Raw genomic sequence first — 17,873 nt, forward strand, 5'->3', positions numbered from 1 at the left:
CTATCTTGCACGTGCCCCAAGAATTATTGTGAACATAATGCAAATTACTCCCTCCGTGAAGAAATACAAGAGCGTTTAGATCACTATTTTAGTGACCTAAGCGCTCTTATATTTTACAGAGAGAGTATCTTGTATGAGTTCTTATTTGTGATGCAAAATTTTCCTATGTCCAACTTATCCAATATAGCTAATTGTGATATTGCAATTCAGTAGCTATGAAGAGAAAATCACCGCCAAACCCCGTTAAGATTAATTCATTTTTAAGCCGGTTGCTTCAAGTTCTCAACGTAGCTAGTCAAATTATTAATGAGGCTGATGTGCAAGTTACAAATCCCAGTCCAACTGACACACATGATCAGGATATGTTGGACATGGTAAATGTTGCAGAACAAGCAAAAACATGTCCAATTGGGTGCTGCCACCGGACAAGCAAGATGAAACTCGCCACTTTTATATATTTGAGGGACCACATCAGCTGGAAGTGCTCCAAAACACTCTAAATAGCAATCCGTCTTTTAAGCGTCAAATGGGAGATTTACTTCGGTATTGCATGATCATATACGTTGAAAAACATTAGCAGGTAAGTTCTCTTGCAGTAAAATTATTAATATTTTGTCATCTTGATAGCAGTTGTAGAGGTAATTTGAACTCATACGATTGTGTCCATGTTTTGTAGTGTGCAGCGCATATTACAGTCTGATGATAGTTATTTTTCGATCTAGAAAAAAGTTATGAAATTGACTTGGCCCCCCCTATACCAAAATCCTGGTTCCGCCCCTGTCTCGGCTGTTGTTATTAGCTCCGAATGCAACACGTCGATTTAGTTAAAAGTCGAGGACAAGCAGAACACATCTCGGATATTAGCTCTGAATTTTGATGTGTGTACGTACGTCCCTACCTACGACGTACGTAGCAGGTTAGCTTCCAGTTACCTAACGCGGCCGGGCACGCCTGACCCGTGCCATTCTCCTCGTAGTATATATGCAGCACCAGCTCAACACACGACTCATCAGCTCGGCGAGCAGACGAGAGCGCGCCGATCGACGCAGACCAAAGAGGCAGCAAAGACCAGGAGGAGGCGCACAACATGCATCCGTGTTGGGATCTCCACCTCCACCTCGCCGTCTCGGCATCGGCGGTGCTCCTCTTCTCTGCCTCCATCATCCTCTCGGGCGTCCCTGCAGCCAGAGCCCAGCAGGAAACCGGTACGCTGAACTCATTCGCCCTCCGCCGATCGATCCATCCATCCATCGATATAATCACCATTGCTTTCCCTTCCGATGAACCCATGCCTTCTTGTCTTGATAATTCATGTCCGTTTGTCGCAGAGCACGAGGAGGAGTTCAGCTACTCGGTGGACGCGGAGAACGGGCCGGCGCACTGGGGCGAGATCAGGGAGGAGTGGTCGGCGTGCGGCAGCGGGGAGATGCAGTCACCCATCGACCTCGCCGGCCCGCGCGTGTCCCTGGTGCGCCGCCTCGGCCACCTGAACCACTCCTACGCCCCCGCTAACGCATCCATCGTCAACCGCGGCCACGACATCATGGTATCCAACGTTACCCATCCGTTTCCAAGTAGTAATGGCCTGCTTGATTAACCGTGAATGCTTGGATATGCAGGTGCGTTTCGAGGGCGACGCCGGGAGCGTGTCGATCGACGGCACGGCGTACCACCTGCGGCAGCTGCACTGGCACGCGCCCACGGAGCACAGCGTCAACGGCCGCCGGTACGACATGGAGCTGCACATGGTGCACCAGAGCGCCCAGAACAAGGCCGCCGTCATCGGCGTCTTCTACGAGATCGGCGCCCGCGACGCCTTCCTGCACAAGCTGGAGCCATACCTGGAGATGATCGCCAAGCAGCCGGAGAGGGAGGAGAAGGTGGGCGTGGTGGACGCCAGGGGCGCCAGGGGGAGGGCCAGCGTGTACTACCGCTACGTGGGGTCCCTCACCACCCCGCCATGCACCCAAGGGGTCATCTGGACCATCGTCAAGCGGGTAGGTTTCCTTCCCGCAGTCATTGTTTTCTCTAGCTTGGCAGTTGGCACGGTGATATAGTACTACTATGTTTTGTTCACTTAATTTGGTTGATCGGAATTTAGATCACTGAAAGAGTGAAAGCCCTGTTACATCATATGGTTGGTGCATGCGTGGTGAGGGCTTTTTTGTTGGTGGGAGTGAATGCTGAGGGAATTGATTCTTTCTGAAACTTCTCTCTGGTTCAACAGGTTCGTACCGTGTTGCGGCATCAGCTGGAGCTTCTCCGAGAGGCCGTCCACGACGTAAGATTTTCTTTTTCCCAATGCAGTTTCATTTTGTTTCCTCGAACCCTCATGAAAGCGAGCATTTCTATCCTATGTACCGATCCCTACCCTCCTGGTGCACTAAACTCTGTCTTTAATTCGGTTGACCAAAAACATGGCTAAAATGCCAAAGCGACATGAAAGCTGCCTCCAGCTCGGTTGATCTCCACTCAACCGTGGACTAACATTTGATTGAGTGAGTATAAAGAAAGAAGGGAAAACTCGGACTGATTTTCCTTCCACCGTACGTGCAGGAAATGGAGAAGAACGCGAGGCCGCGTCAGGAGGTGAACAGCAGAGACATCAGCATGTTCTTGCCCATCCAGCAGGATAAACACTGATTATCACAGTCGGTTCTCTGCTTATTAGAGTTTGGTAGTACTTCAACAGCCTGAGAGATGGATTAGGTTGTGCATTGTCTACGTACATGTGGTCATAAAACTGCAATTTGTTTCCTTCTATTTGTCCGATGCCTTGTACTCCGTATACCTTAACTGAATAAAGGTGCACGACTAGTCAGGGACGGACTAGTTCGTGTCCATGCATATATGTTGATGTTGGGTCGGGTCCTACTTGGTAAGGCATGGTTGACATTCGTATCGGGGACTGGCTGAAATAATAAGACCATCCGTCTGCCGGTAGCATGGTGCTGTCTCCCTGATGATCATGCAAGGACTTGTTAATAATCAGGCAACTCTTCCAACTGCAACTGCCGTTAAGATTGGAAAAATCTGGCAAGGATTTGATTATGGTTAACCATCCAGCTAGCTGCTGCCTGCTTGAATCATGCAAGGAATAGTTTCGCCGTGATCGAATTTCTCTGTTTGCAACCATTGGTCGAGCTCAAGAAAGGATAAGTTTGAATATCTCTGAATGTTATCAACCTAATATTCCTGATTCCATTTGGCTAATAGTTTTCGTAAGGATCAGGTTGCTCTTAAGATAAACTAGAGGGGTGTCGGCCTCACCAGTTGCTGTCCCTGGTACGCTGAAGGACTTCACTGACATTATTACTCCTCTATGGTCGTTCAGGGGAGTACGAATTAATAAAGTACAAAAATATGGGTTTGGTGGTGAAACCCCTGAAAATTAAGATGGGTGTCAAGTGTCAACTGCCAAGGTAAATATACTAGTTAGTATAAAGTCGTAATGTTTCTCTGCAGAAGCTTTGTGTTTTATGGCTTGTGTCTCTCTGACAACTACATACTTGGTTCTGTTGTTGTGCTAAATAAAACAGCAAACTACCTACTTGGCTTTGTTTCTACCTCAAACCACTTTGTGGGACTGCAGCAGCTCACCTAATGTTTGTGTGTCCCGTAGAAATTCAAGTAATTAGTCTCATATCAGCAAAATCATTTCATTTGTAAAGTTTTCAGACGTAATGATATATACTTTTCTCGAACGTACATTAAGAACTGGATCTAGTTCATAAGATGTTGTTATGAATTATCCTGATGGTCCCGAGTGAAAATCCCGTCAAAAACATTTTTTTGTCATTTTTTTGTTATTTTAGTTCATATCTTACAATTTTCTTGGTCAAATTTACACATATTGTTATGTGTTTTTGCTCAAACTGCGGTGTAAGGAGAATAGCTAAATACCATTGGGTTAGAGACATGCAAATTGCACATAAAATTTAATTAAAATGTCTCATTTTCTGGATTTTTTGTTTGCAGTTTCCTAAACATGTTTTATTAAATAGTCATACTGTGAGATAAATATTGTACATTCAAAGTAGTTCATGTAATCTTCTGTAAATTACATGGTGCTAATCTATGTTTTACAGTTTAAAAAAGATTCTTTTACAGTGTCTCATTCTTATTATTCGCTAAGCATACTTATCAACTAGTTATATTGCAAGACAAATATTAACTTCAAACTAATTTAGTGTAGTTACAAAAGTGCAATTTATATTATAGTTTCTGTCATTCAAACTAGCTCAGTCTAATTACAGTATTGCTATTGACATTGTAGTTTAAATAATCCAAACTAACTAATATTACTGTATAATTACAGTGAATGCACTGTAAATTACAGTGTGTAGTTGTTGTATTTTTTACAATGTACAGTGTAATTATAGACTCATTTTTCTAACTATAAGTTTGCTAGTCATCGATAAATTTATTACATCATGATTGCCTTTTTTAATTGAAATATGTATTCTTTTTAAGTTCTTTATTTATTAGCTCGTGCACTACAGTCATAGAGACATAGATGCTGGTTTTTGTCAGTAAAAATCAATGTTTTAAATAGCGGGCTATGCCATTTAGCGGCGGCCCGTCCAGGAGCCATTAGAGGCTATAGCAAAGCTATAGCGGGCTATAACCCTATTTAGCGTTTTTTAAAATCATGAAAAACAATAAAAACAATGATACAATTAGGCATCATATAATATATAACATGTATATAATGGGTAGGGTTAGGAATTATTTGGACCGCGAGTGATTTTGATTTGGGCCGGGTCTGCCGGAAACAAACGCTAAAGCTGAATGAGGTCCCAGGATTTAGCGCTAAACCCTTCTTAGCAGAGCTATTAGCAGCTTTTTTCCTTGCAAATCCTATTTGGCGCCTTCTGCACCCGATACAGGTATATCCACAAACGGGCGCACACCCCCCTCCCCTTCCTCGGCTACTAATGGGCCGGCCCATCTCCACGTTCACTATATATTTTTATAAAGCAAAAAAGGGCGCTCCAGGGAGAATCGAAGCTGCGACCTCCTGCTTCGTGAGAAGTTGCAACAACCGCCGGGCCACCCAGACTGATGTGAAAAGTTGCATCTTCTTTTTTCCTTTCTTCTTTCATCTTTCCTTTTTCCCTTTTTCCAAATTTTCTTTTTTAAAATTCGAGAAATTTTCTTTCTTCACGTTTTTTTCTGAAAAATGGATGAACTTGTTGTTTACAAATTCAATGAACCTTTTCCGTAATCAATGAACTTTTTTCAAATTCGATGAACTTTTTTTTTCAAATTCGATGAACTTTCTTCAAATTCAGTGAATTTTTTTCAACTTCAATGAACTTTTTCGAATCCGATGAACTTTTCTTCAATTTTTGACGAACTTTTTCGAATTCGGCAAACTTATTTTCAAATTCGGTGAACTTTTTTTAAAATTCTGTGAACTTTTTTCAAATCCGATGAACTTTTCTCAAATTGATGAACTTTTTTTTCAAATCCGATGAACATTTTTTTCAATTTTTGGATGAACTTTTATCAAAATCGATGACTTTCTTTTAAATTCAATGAAAATGTTCAAATTCGTGAACTTATTTTAAAATTAAATGAACTCTTTCTCAAATACATGACTTTTTTTGAATTTATGAACTTTTTCCGATTATTCAATTTTCTGTGAACATTTTTTTTAAATTCCTTTTTTTCCCATTTTGTGAGAAAGTCAAACGTAAATGGTCCAAGGAGGACCAGTCAAGCATGAGTGGTCAACTGCCGAAACGAGTTTTTTTTTTTGAAGCAAACCGAACGAACGGAGCGCATCGAGAGAAGAAGAGGCGTGTTCCGTGCGATAGCTTGGCTGGCAGTTGGGCCGGCCCATGGAACGGTGGCGCGTGGGCGCTGCCTCCCCTACCTGGCGCTGAAGGCGCTGAGGAGGAGGTCTCTTTTTTCCTACAGGGCAAAAACTGCCTAGCTGTAACGCCGAGGCTCCAAAACGCTATAGCTGGCCTATAGCTCGCTATTAAAACTTTGATAAAAATGAATACATGTGTCACATTTTTATTGGGTGAAATTTGTGACTAAAACGCAATTTATTTCCAGTCGGCTATAGAACAATGATAATTTCCTTATTTCACCCTATTTTAAAATCTGCTTCTTTTTTGACCCAATTTATTTCTACTTACATGGCACTTCCGTCGGGTTTTACTGTTAACACTATCAAGTGGGACATGAAAAGTCCTATTTACCCTTTAGCACGCTGAAAAGTAAAAACAAAACGACCTGCGTGTACCACCGAACCATCCTCATTGTCTTGATTCATTCTCTCCCAATTCACGTGTGGGGCGAGCCCTAACCCTAGGCGGCGGAGTGAGGCTGGGAGAGGAGATCTCCTGGGAGAGCGGCATAGAGGAGGGTATGGCCGAGGCAGCCTAGTATGGGGGGCGAAAGGCGCGGTGGAGAAGGGCCACGACGCTGCACCCGCGGCAGCCTCAGGCGGCCATGGCGGGGCTAAGGAGGGTGGACCAATAGAGGCCTCAGTAGGAGTTTGCAAAGGTGTGGCGCCGGAGGTCCATGACCGTGGCACTTGCAGCCTTGCACGGTCAACGTGGGCCGATGGAGGGTCGCCATGGCGCATCGAAGGAGGGCGACGACGCTACTGCCAAGGAGTCAGGCGATGGCGCTCATGCATGGCGTGAATGGTGAATATTTCTCTTTCTTCTCTAGGATTGTGTGTACATGCTACCAAATTGTGTGATTGTGTTAGATATTAGCAGCTTTCACCATTGATTTTATCTTTAGGTCCACACAAGATTGACGTTTTTTTCCTGTTTTGTCATTCAAAAAATTGCTACACATCTAGATTAATTTCAATGGTATTATACTGTTATTTTGTGATATGTCCAGAAGGACTTGTGTGTGCATTGACACTGTTGTATTCTTTTTATTTTGATATTCCCACTTGTCAATCGTTTTTCTCAATTGATCACGTTACATATATAATATGCAAGTATGTTTAGTCATTCCAGTTCATACACAATTGATCTTCCTCATGGGTTTTGTCTGCACATGATAGTCAGACATCTATGTATTTCGCATTAAGGTTAGCAATTTTATACTCATGTTAGTGCTTAAATCAAATCAGGGCTTGAATTCTAAATAACTTCATTCTCACCATAGCCAAAGATGGGAAACTACAACTAAGAAAAAGGTAACACATGATAACTCTCGTGCTGCAGCATCAAAAAAGTAATTACAACCTTTTCTGATTTTAGGTTTGATTAGATTAATACTTTCTTTTGTATTATAATTGCTTTGGTCTCAGCATGTCCAAAAGCTTCGAGAAGTCAACTAAGAAAAAGGGAAACAATTGAGTAACTCTTAATCTGAGGATAAAAAGGTAACCAAAATAGTTCTGCAATTTAGTTTACAAGATCTTTATTGTTTCTATTGTTTGTTTACTCTAAATTACCACTGCCATGCATGCTTATATGCAGGTCAATGACAATGTCAAGAAATTGCTAGAGAAATTGCAAAGTTCTGGTGGTGCCAAATGACAACCATGCAATGTGTATAAGAAGCAAAAGATTCAACCTAGCCAGCCCTGCTTTGCGCACAAGAATCAAAAGAAGACTTAGCTTGTGATTGTGTTGTTCGTTATGCGTTTATTGAAAACTATTCATGCACTCAACTCATCATGTGATCGTTTGCATACTGTTTATCCAAACTCTTTCTCGTAATTGTTTATGTGCTCAACTCACCATGTGAGCTTGTGAGTTTTTGTGTAGTTTATGTGTGATGTATGTATCTGACCTAGAGGTATTATACTTCGGATTGTGTATGTGATGTATGTCACCTCGAGGTACTCTATATGGAAATAGATGATTATAATAGTTGTGGATGTCACATGATGAATTATGTGCAGATGCTGAAGAATTTCTAGTCATGTTGTCATGGTACTACATGAGTTATGTGCATATATATGTATTGTTTAGAGTGTATATGGCATCAAAAAACACAGGGGATTTCGCCCAATTTTGTAATTAAAACCCAATGATTTAACTATGATTTTTTCATATAATGAAACAAATTAACGTTTCAGTGCCAAAAATGGATGAATTTTCTTTTTGGGGCCAAAAAAGGAAGCAAATTTTAGGAAGAGCCAAACAACAAATTCTCTCTACAACAATCCCTAAACCTTTATTTTATACAAGACTTTATATTTTTAAAAATGATTTTCATCATACGCAAACTTAGTGAGTTTACTTATATATTATTTACTATACATAGTTACCCACATAATAATATTGTTAAATAATTTTATTGTACATCGGTAGAAAAAATGCTTCTACTAAATTTAAATTCTATATTGTAACACAAGTTTTGTTTATATTGTTTTATTTTTCAGTTGCATAAGTTATATAGTGTTTACATATATATTTATATGTGTATCACGGTAGAGATCTCTAAAGGGTTCAATCTAACAAATATCTCAATTTTGTTTCAAGTATGTTAGGTAAATATATTTGTAGAAAATTCTTGAGTATAAATTGAAACGTTGTCAACTATGGTTTTTGAAAAAAATAAGTTCAGTCATAAGTAGAAGCATGTGCAAGCTACTAAGAAATACTAGGAAAAAAGGAAAAGAAAATAGTAAAAATAAAAGGAAAATTAAATAAACAAATCTCATAATAATTCAATTTAATTAAACAAAATACCACAAAATCATCACAAAACCACACTAAAACAAATCTTTGGAAAAAACTAAAAGTTGTTGAGCAAGAGTGGTCCACTAGGGAACCCACTACAAGTGCCACGGCCCTGGTTGCATGCATAGTCGCCTTAGTCATGGACCGTTCAATGTTAACACCACCATAGTTTGTTCTAGTGGGCCACAAGGATTTTATGGGTCACACTACTACGATGCCGAAAAATTCTGACCAGCCAAATCATATCACTAACGTGCTTCTAGCTTGTTAGTGCCTTTGGGTGAGTGCTGATAATTTCATGACTGACGGGCCAGCTGACCCATCTGTGATGACAATCAAAAAAGATGGACGAGCCAGATAGTGATGACTCTGAAAAGGGGTTGTGTGAACTTTTTTACATACCGGCCTTTGCTTATGGCCAATCAGTGATGACAATCTTTTGTTAATGCAAAATAGGGCTGACTGTTGGCTAGCAGTGCAAGTGCATTTTGCATTACAACACAAAGTTATGTTCATGCACAATATATAAGCACAAATGTACATTACATTTCCTACATACATTGTCATCCATAAATAGTCTATGAACATATTAAAAGAAATAGGCTTTGGATGCGGTGATCCAATGGGGAGAAGAATCTTGTTGTCGAAGAACCAACAACGGCGTCGAAGTACACTCTCTTGAGTCCTTGAACTCATCGGAAAATACCCTTAACTTCACTCACTCGGATATCACTTCCTTTCTTTTCTGTAGTGCACCTAAAATAGATCGGCACACCAATGTGTTATTTTAGCTGCACTACACAAAATGGTCCTACTAAAGAGTGATTTATGTGGTACACTAAAATGTCAGGACAAAAACGAAGTGTGTTTGTCCCCTATATATAATAAACAACATTATCATCTTACGAACTTAATATCATACATATATGGGAATGACTAACTTAATAGCCAATGAAAAGTGGCATGCATACACATGGTGTGGAATGAATACTACTATAGCAAACTATTCTGACATACTACAATAGCAAACCTCATAACATGGGAAGCTAGGTAGTAAGACATAGTACTTAATTAGATCAAAACTTTGAGTATAAGTTGCTAGAACACGAATCATAAAATCCAAGCAAACTACTATAGCAAATAGTCCTAACATAGTACTATGACAAACTCGTATCACATATCACATCATTAGATCGAAACTTTAAGTATAAGTAGCTACAACATGGATCCTAATATCCTAATAAACTACTATAACAAACTACCCTTAACTAGTAATATAGAGAATTCCAAACACATAGCACTTACATTAGTTCTTAAACTATGATTGATAGAAAGAGAAGGAGCTCACCATCATGGCCACTGTCATGGGCGAAGATGTTGGCATAAAATCCGGGAATACGACCTCGCGCGATCCTAGAGGTGCCCGAAGTGGACGCCTCTACCATCCCAAGACAAGCTCGCCTTTCAACATGGGCACACGGAAGAGGAGAGGGCGGTTGCTGCTTCCTCCATCGTGTTCGCATCACCCTGCTTACCGATACCAGGCTACTTGTTGTACATGCGAGAACCATTTCCCCTCTCTGTTGGTCCAAACCATGCATGTGTGCTTGATTCAAACCATGTTATAATACAAACTGCACGCATCATATATTGTGCATGGAGGATTTATGTGTTATATATGCCGTCAATCATGTAAGAAGAATTTTATTTCCTCAAAAGAAAAATGCGCATTGATTTATCTGTTGGAGTTTTCTCAGGTTGGAGGTTTATGTGTTTAAGGTTTCTTAGGATGTTAACTTTCTGTTGAACATATGTTGGTTATATTTAAATTTATGTGTGCTTATGTTTGTCTATTGGAGGATTGCCCGCTGCTTTGAATTGTTAAACATGTGTTTTTGTTCTAGACTTATCTGATGTGTGTTGGCCATTGAGTTGAGGCTATATGCGATGTTGGTCACCAGAGTACGGTGCCATGCTTAATTACTCTAGGCATGTTTAAGTGTGTTCCGGTATGGTTTGTTGTTTGGTTCGAGAAAAAGGGAGAGGGGGGGGGAGCAGTTGTGAGTTTCCAGTGCTTGCATGTCAAGAAAACATGCGAACTGAACGTGTAACTTATGAAAGTTTCCAGTGACGACCGTAGTGTGGAGGCTACTAGTTATTTGGAGCCAGTATGGAGGAGCTGGTGGGCTTCCGCTGGATGGCGACAGTGTTGCATGGTCGAGCTATAGCTGTCAGCAGGTGATGTTCGAAGGCGATGCTGGTGATCCAGCATGGTGGTGTTCAATGGTGACACGTCCTGACTAGGTCACCAGAGAAGAGAGAGTCAGTGCATGGTCATGGATGTCGGTGAGATCGACATCAGACCTGGATATGTCGTATAGTAGCATGGACATCTTTCTACCATGTTTTCTTTAGCGAGTCTTCGGGTTTGGTTCACGCAGCGAGGTGCCACGATGTCCCCGTCTATGAATAATGTTCTTCCCGTGCGTACATTGTTATGTTCATCACTGGCGGAGATGACGGAGTCCTGAACTAGAGGGTACTCACAACGTTGTATCCCGACTAGGTGGGTTGGGCCGGGGACCCCCACGGTGGTTGACTAACGGGCCACTTGAAGAAGCCCATGACGCATACAAGGAAGATTTCACAAGACTTGTCACACAAGAGGGGAGGACTCCTCTAAATCCTAGGCCTCTCGTGCATTATATAAGCTGAGGCCAGGCTAGCGGATAGATCATATTCTATATCATTGAAATCATACACAACAATCTCTTGGTAGATACCTGTACTTTGTACTATACCGCATTTAAAGACATTATTACCGAGCACTATTCCATCCCTCTCAGACCATCAATCTTTTTGGCCGTTGGATCCTTAGTTTTCTGCACTTTTGGCCGTCAGATTTGCTCTCAATCGCCCATATCAGCCTCAGTTCGTTGTTAACGAGCGCCAACCGTTATGGGCCGCTGCTCCGATCGCATTTTTTGGCCTCGGTGGTAAACTTCCGCCTGACGGGCCTTTGCACCCTTCCGGGCCTGTACCAGCATAGTGCCTTTTTCCAAAAATAAACTTTGTCTCGATCGGCAGAGTCACGTGCTTCCCATGCCTTCGCCTGGCGGCTCTCTCCAGAGGCGGCCGGCCTGGGTGACGACCGCTGCCAGGCCAGAGCAACGGAACCATGGCGATCACGCTGGTTCGGGTAACGCCTCGCCGGGTGATGGGGCACATGTCAGCTCGATTTATTGATCCATTCAGTTGCATGGCATGCGTCCTTTGAATTTCTAACACCAATCCGATGATGATTGATTGAGACTTTAATCATCCATTACTAACAGTTGATGCATGGGCTGCTGGTTACTGAAGGTCAGTTACAATTAGCGACTCATAATTTTCATCCAATTTATGCATGCCCATATAATCACAACCATGTCGCTGCTCGTTCCCCACTTTCCTCACATCTGTAAATCATTCTCTAGCAAGGATGGGTGATTGTTAGGTCTCCAACCCGTTCCAATTCTCCCTCCTGCCTGCATCTCGTCTTTCCCCTATTCTTCATCCATCTTTGTAATTTGTTCTATTTACTGATGTTGTTCTTTGTGCCCCAAAAAAATGCAGGTTCTGTAGAAGGATGAATCCGAGCAACATACTGTTGGGTTTCTTACCCTTTTCTAGCTGAATCTGTCAGCATACAATGGCTAACGCACATGTTAGTACCAGTGTGTTCTTATGACTCGTTTAACTAAATTTATGGCTAATATCAATATTTGTGTCTATGTACCTTTTAATCATATGATATGATGCTACTCTCTAGAACTGTTTCAAATAATTGCATACGATCTAGCAGGTTATTTAACAAGTGAAATGTGAAAAAGAAACAGACAACGCGTTGATGCGTCCACATCACACTGTGGATCACTCCGACGCTGTTGTATGCGTTGTCGCACTGGTTTTTGCATGTCGTGTTCCTCTCCTTTTGTGCTAGGGACTGTGGTTCTTGTTGCATCCTACTCACCTAGATCTGCACGTTTCCTGATTGACTTTTGGATCGATTTGAAACTGGGATGTTGGTTTCTTCATTTTCTGATGGCAGCCGTTTTTCTGTCAGGTGAGCATCTCACATTAGTTCTTGTGTTCCTTCTGAGAGAGAAGGAACATTTTTAAATTATACTCCGTCCGTTCCTAAATATAGGTCTTTGTAGAGAACCCACTATGGAATACATACGAAGCAAAATGAATGGCCGTCTAAACTGTGATGTCAAGGTTTCAATTGTTTATACTCTATTTGGCATTCACTACCTTCCAGCTGAGATGTGATTATATTATCAGAGGGTGTCAAATTCAGGGGCCATATTCTTATTGTTCCCTTCAGATCTTGTATTTCCCAAAAACCTGCTGGTGAGATCAATAACGGATGGTTTCAGTCTATGCATCTTCACGGCTGGGAGCATGAAAAATCTTAACTGAAAAATATTCGAGAACAACGGTGTTAAACTGCAAACCACAGCAATTAGGGGAACTTGTTAGGATGTTATGTGAGTACAAGGAAAATGGAACATGGCCTTTTTTATAACAACTACAAACAACAACAAAAAGTAATATTTTCTTTCTTAATTATTTATCCAGGTTGGAGAAAAAACAAAGTACTGATGGGACACAGTAGGTGTCTGGTTTGGTTGAAGCGCTGGTTTATATGATCGACAGGGCGTTGGAGAAACTGAAAGATTGAGGATCTCTACGTAGCTTTGGCTGATGAAGCTGACTTGCACTCCCCAGTTGCGTTACCAAATGTAAATTATTATGATGCGGGTTATTCTGAGTATATATGTTGTGAACATTAAGAAATATCCTTTGATTTTGGATCCATAATTAAGAAATATTCAGTAAGCCAATAGGTGTGCTATTAAGACAACATATTCAGATCAGTAAACAATTATTACAAGCATAGGAAACTACTATAATGGTTACCTTTTAAAAATATGTGTTCATGCAGCTAGAGAGAAGTCTAACACAAGCAGAATTCAGGTTAAGAAGATGACGAGTAGGTCACACATGAAAATGCCAGTTAAAGACTTTTACAGATCATTTGTCCATTGAGTGTCCATAAGGCTCGAACCGACTTCACAATACATAGTTCAGTTCCTGCCAAATTGCAAATCTAACTTGCATGTTTCGTGTCTCCAAATATTTACAGAATACCCTATATAATCTTTCGTGTCTTCATATACTTGCAAAAAATCCTACCATTTTATATCAATAACCGACGGGCACATCAACGCGTGCCGACATGATCTAGTATCAATACAATCAAAAGCAGGATCCGTGTGGAGCTGTTTTCCGGCGTGTCATCTGGTCAGTTTAAGTTGGTGGATCCGTCTGGATTCGACCGGCGTTCATGGTCTTCGGGGTTTCTAAAGAACCTCATATGTGATTTGTTCCCCGGGGCAGCGACTTGCTTTGCAGATCGCAATTGCCTACGTCCCTTGTTCTGCATTGACGACTTCCTAACCGCTACTTCTATAACTTTTTGGGTTTAAAGAAGTTTGCTCCGCCAAGGCTGCTGGTGGATTAATGAGGAAGAAGACTTCAGCCCCCACCCCCCAAGAATTTGAACGTATTTCTTATCTCTCTCTATGGTTGTGGTTGTAAGGACTTGAGATAATTAAGATATAGCTTTGGGCCCTTTCACAAAAAATATATTTCTTTTGTAGTCATGAACATTTTGAAGTACTATTATTATTTCAGTATATACTAGTCAATGATAGTTTGACTATGACGCAAAAGAGTTTTGTGTGTATATGTAAAAAGCTCACGAGCAGTGTGAACCATTTGTGTAACGAACATGAACAATGTTCTCTTAAACTACATGAACAAAAGTATTTAACAATATTTTTTCCATTGATAACTGAGACTTTATTTTAAATAATATTTACAACTTCCAAAAAAATATATATATGCATAAACGCACTTTTTTAATATATGATATATTTAAGAGATTTTTTGCGGGTGATTTATTTAAGAGATTTTAACCATATTTGTTTTTCTCTAAAAACACAAAAAATATTTTGGAAAAATAACCTACGCATTAACGGGCCGGGCTAGTAGCTCCCGTCATTTATAGATTTTATTATCTCTACTCCTAATGGAGTAGTTGGTAGTCTCGCTTCTAGGTTTTTTTTCGTCACACCTTTCATGGTTTTTTTGGTACCTCCTCCCACCCTTGCTGATTTTTTCGTAGATTTTGTTTCATCTCCTCCCCCACTTCATCGGTTTATTTTCGCGTCACCCTCTCACACAACGAAAGAAATCTCAACAGATCAGAATTTTCCATACCGGTGCAAGTTATTTAGTAATGTAGAATCAATCACGAACAATCTCTAAAGATCAAATCTAAATTAATTAACCTTACCTTAAATCATTCAATCACATTAATTAGAAAACAAATATTTGATTTTCAGAAAAATCGCTCAATCACATTAAACTTACCTTAACTCACGGATGGTAATCAATCTCCAAACAAAGGAAACAATACATCGAGGAAGCAGTAAATAAACTCCCTTTCTTATGACATGTATATGATTTTCCCTTCCCTCTCCGTTGTCGAGTGTTCTTAATTCTCGAGGACGGCGAGGCCGGATGCTGCGGCACCGCGTTGGCCGCGGCCAGTGAAGGGGGCGAAGAAGGGCGGCTTCCCTGGCCGTGGCCCTGGGAGTTGGTGCGGTGGAAGCGGCATTTGAAGGACCCGGCGTGGGTGGCCGGCGCGCAGACGCACTTGGAAGCGGGCCCGTGGCCCGTGTCGGACGGCGCCGACGCCGACCCGGGCCACCTCCTCCGCGTATTCTTGAAGCTGTGGCTGGCCGATTTACATGTAATTAATTTCGTTAGTTGTGGTGACAAATATAATACACATAATCCATATTGTTATGCACTAGCGTGTGTGTGTGAAATAGATGGATTATGGTCCCATACCCAATAAGATGGATATGTGTGTGTGTTAGAGAGAGAGGGAGAGGGGGAGAGAGAGTGAGGAAAAGGAAGGAAGAATGTGTGTGAGGATTTGATGGTAAAAAAGATCGCCAATGTCACTTGATATGTATGAGAATATTAATATTAAACTCTTAAAGTTAATGTGGCCCCGTTGCAACGCACGAGCGTTCTTCTAGTAATATTTGTTTTCTGGTTTTGTTGACAGCGAAGGTTGAATCAAGTCTAGATAATGAATCTAACCTAGGAATATATAATATAATATCCTATATATATACATTTGTTTCTTCTATTTTGTTTGCATATTTTCTCATTTTCTATTGAATCGGATTCTAAAATATTGCTTCCCTGACCGACCCAGTGTCGGTCAGCCGCACAAGCTGGAGGGGAAAGAGAACCGGAGAGCAACTAAACCCGGCCGGGACGGGCGATTTAAACCCGTCACCTCCCCTGCTGCTCGCTCGCGTGTCCCGCAAACAAAATCCCCTCCCGTATTGTTTCGTGTAATCAAACGACGACTTGCACGCCGCCTTCCTGTTCGTTCTAGGGTTTCAGCCTGCGCCGGCGCCCTCGATCCGCGTGCTCCGCTCGTCCATGCCTGAGGTACTCTCGCCCCTTGCATGTCCTGGCTCTTCGTATATCTCTCCCGGCGTTTATTGATGGGATTGATCATCTTCCTGTTATCTTTCAGTTTACCCATCGATCTATAATTATTTCCTTTCAGCAATGGCAACGCACGCAGATCCTCGTCTTTCCCCTACAGTGGAAGTGGTAGGGCTTCTCCCTCCATAAAAAACAAGCTAGCTATTTGCATGCAAAACAAGTAGATTAATTAGCTTCGATTGACTTCTTTTTTCCTGTGTAGATGGGCTTTGCATTTGTTAAGCACTACTATCATATTCTACACGCGACACCAGACCAGGCGTACAAATTTTATCATGACAGGAGCACGATTGGTCGGGCACGTTCTGATGGAGTCGTGGAATACGTAACAACACTGCCCGTAAGTTTGCTCAATACGAGATTGGTTTTCTTGCTACAAACTGGAGTATCAATCTTTATACGAAAATATTCACAGAAAGAACTTTATATGAAAAATCATATTATTATGTAACACTTTTACGTATATAATACTATGTCCTTGCTAGTTAATTTAGATTGGTAACCACTCCCTTGATTTTAGCTACCGGCCGCCAAGCTGGACTTGTGGGTAACTTTTGGTAGAATTTGTACGTGCAAGTAGTATTGCTCACTTTTCTATACTTCGGTTAATTATTCTTAATTAATTCTACCCTTTGTTTGTTTGAACAACAGGAGATCAACAAAACATTAATATCTATGGACTTCGGCAAATACTTGTTGGAGATAGAGACTGCAGATGCTGTGTCATCTCATAATGGTGGTATGCTGATTGTTGTCACTGGATCATTAACCATGGTTGATGACGTTTGCCAAGACTTTACGCAGTCGTTCTTCCTTGCACCACAAGAAGGTGGTGGCTATTTTGTCCTTAATGACATATTTAGAATTATTTATAAAACTTCACGACTTGCCATAACTCAATCCAATAGTCAAGAAAATGAGATCAAGAGTAACGTCGGATCTAGTCTTGAATCAAGAGAGGCAGAGTGCGTGAAGACTGACCATCTAGCAGCGGAGAATAAGCTTGGAGACTTGGAAGTTCTAAACCCCTCTGCTATTGGCACAACATATGAAAATTATGATGACACCGAGCCACTTGTGCAAGTGACCAGAGAGGATCTAAAAGGAATTCATGATGCTTTTCCTCCTCCACCTCAACCTCGAAAGGATGCTACTAGCAGCTCTTACGCATCAATTTTGACTTCCCTGTTTTCCCGTCTACGTAATGCGAGGGGTTAAGGTCGATCGAGGGTGTCTTAGGACCAGGAAAGCCCCTAACTTCTAGAAAGGTGGCATTGCTCTTACCCAAGAAGGAACTGTGTCCAAATTAAGGCAGCTCACTTTGCTCAGTATTATGTCTTACTATCATAGTACCGATATATACTATTGTAGTTACTACATTCACATTGCATATACAATAATACATTATTATCATTTTCTTTATTTATATGTGGAATCCCAATACAAGATTGTGGATATTATATATTTTTATTGACTTTTTCATTCGATGTTCTATGATAATGTACGATCATACGAAAATGCTAAAGTTATGAGCATGGGGGTCTATCACTAGTG

The 17,873-nt window shown here is 41.2% G+C and overlaps 2 protein-coding genes across 2 annotated transcripts; both read left to right on the forward strand.

The window, feature by feature from the left end:
- The first annotated feature begins 1,087 nt into the window (after positions 1-1,087).
- LOC147961644 (alpha carbonic anhydrase 7-like) lies at positions 1,088-2,643 on the forward strand. Its single transcript, XM_087535327.1, has 5 exons — positions 1,088-1,205; positions 1,329-1,546; positions 1,620-1,997; positions 2,228-2,281; positions 2,557-2,643. The coding sequence occupies exons 1-5, from the start codon at positions 1,088-1,090 to the stop codon at positions 2,641-2,643; spliced, it is 855 nt and encodes a 284-aa protein (XP_087391453.1).
- A 13,739-nt stretch (positions 2,644-16,382) lies between these two features.
- On the forward strand, positions 16,383-17,537 carry LOC147961645 (nuclear transport factor 2-like). Its single transcript, XM_087532212.1, has 3 exons — positions 16,383-16,427; positions 16,522-16,659; positions 16,971-17,537. The coding sequence occupies exons 1-3, from the start codon at positions 16,383-16,385 to the stop codon at positions 17,535-17,537; spliced, it is 750 nt and encodes a 249-aa protein (XP_087388338.1).
- Positions 17,538-17,873: the final 336 nt, after the last annotated feature.

The sequence above is a fragment of the Triticum urartu genome, chromosome 7A (genome assembly GCF_056163025.1).
Source record: "Triticum urartu cultivar PI428250 chromosome 7A, HENAU_Tu73, whole genome shotgun sequence".
Taxonomy (NCBI): Eukaryota; Viridiplantae; Streptophyta; class Magnoliopsida; order Poales; family Poaceae; genus Triticum; species Triticum urartu.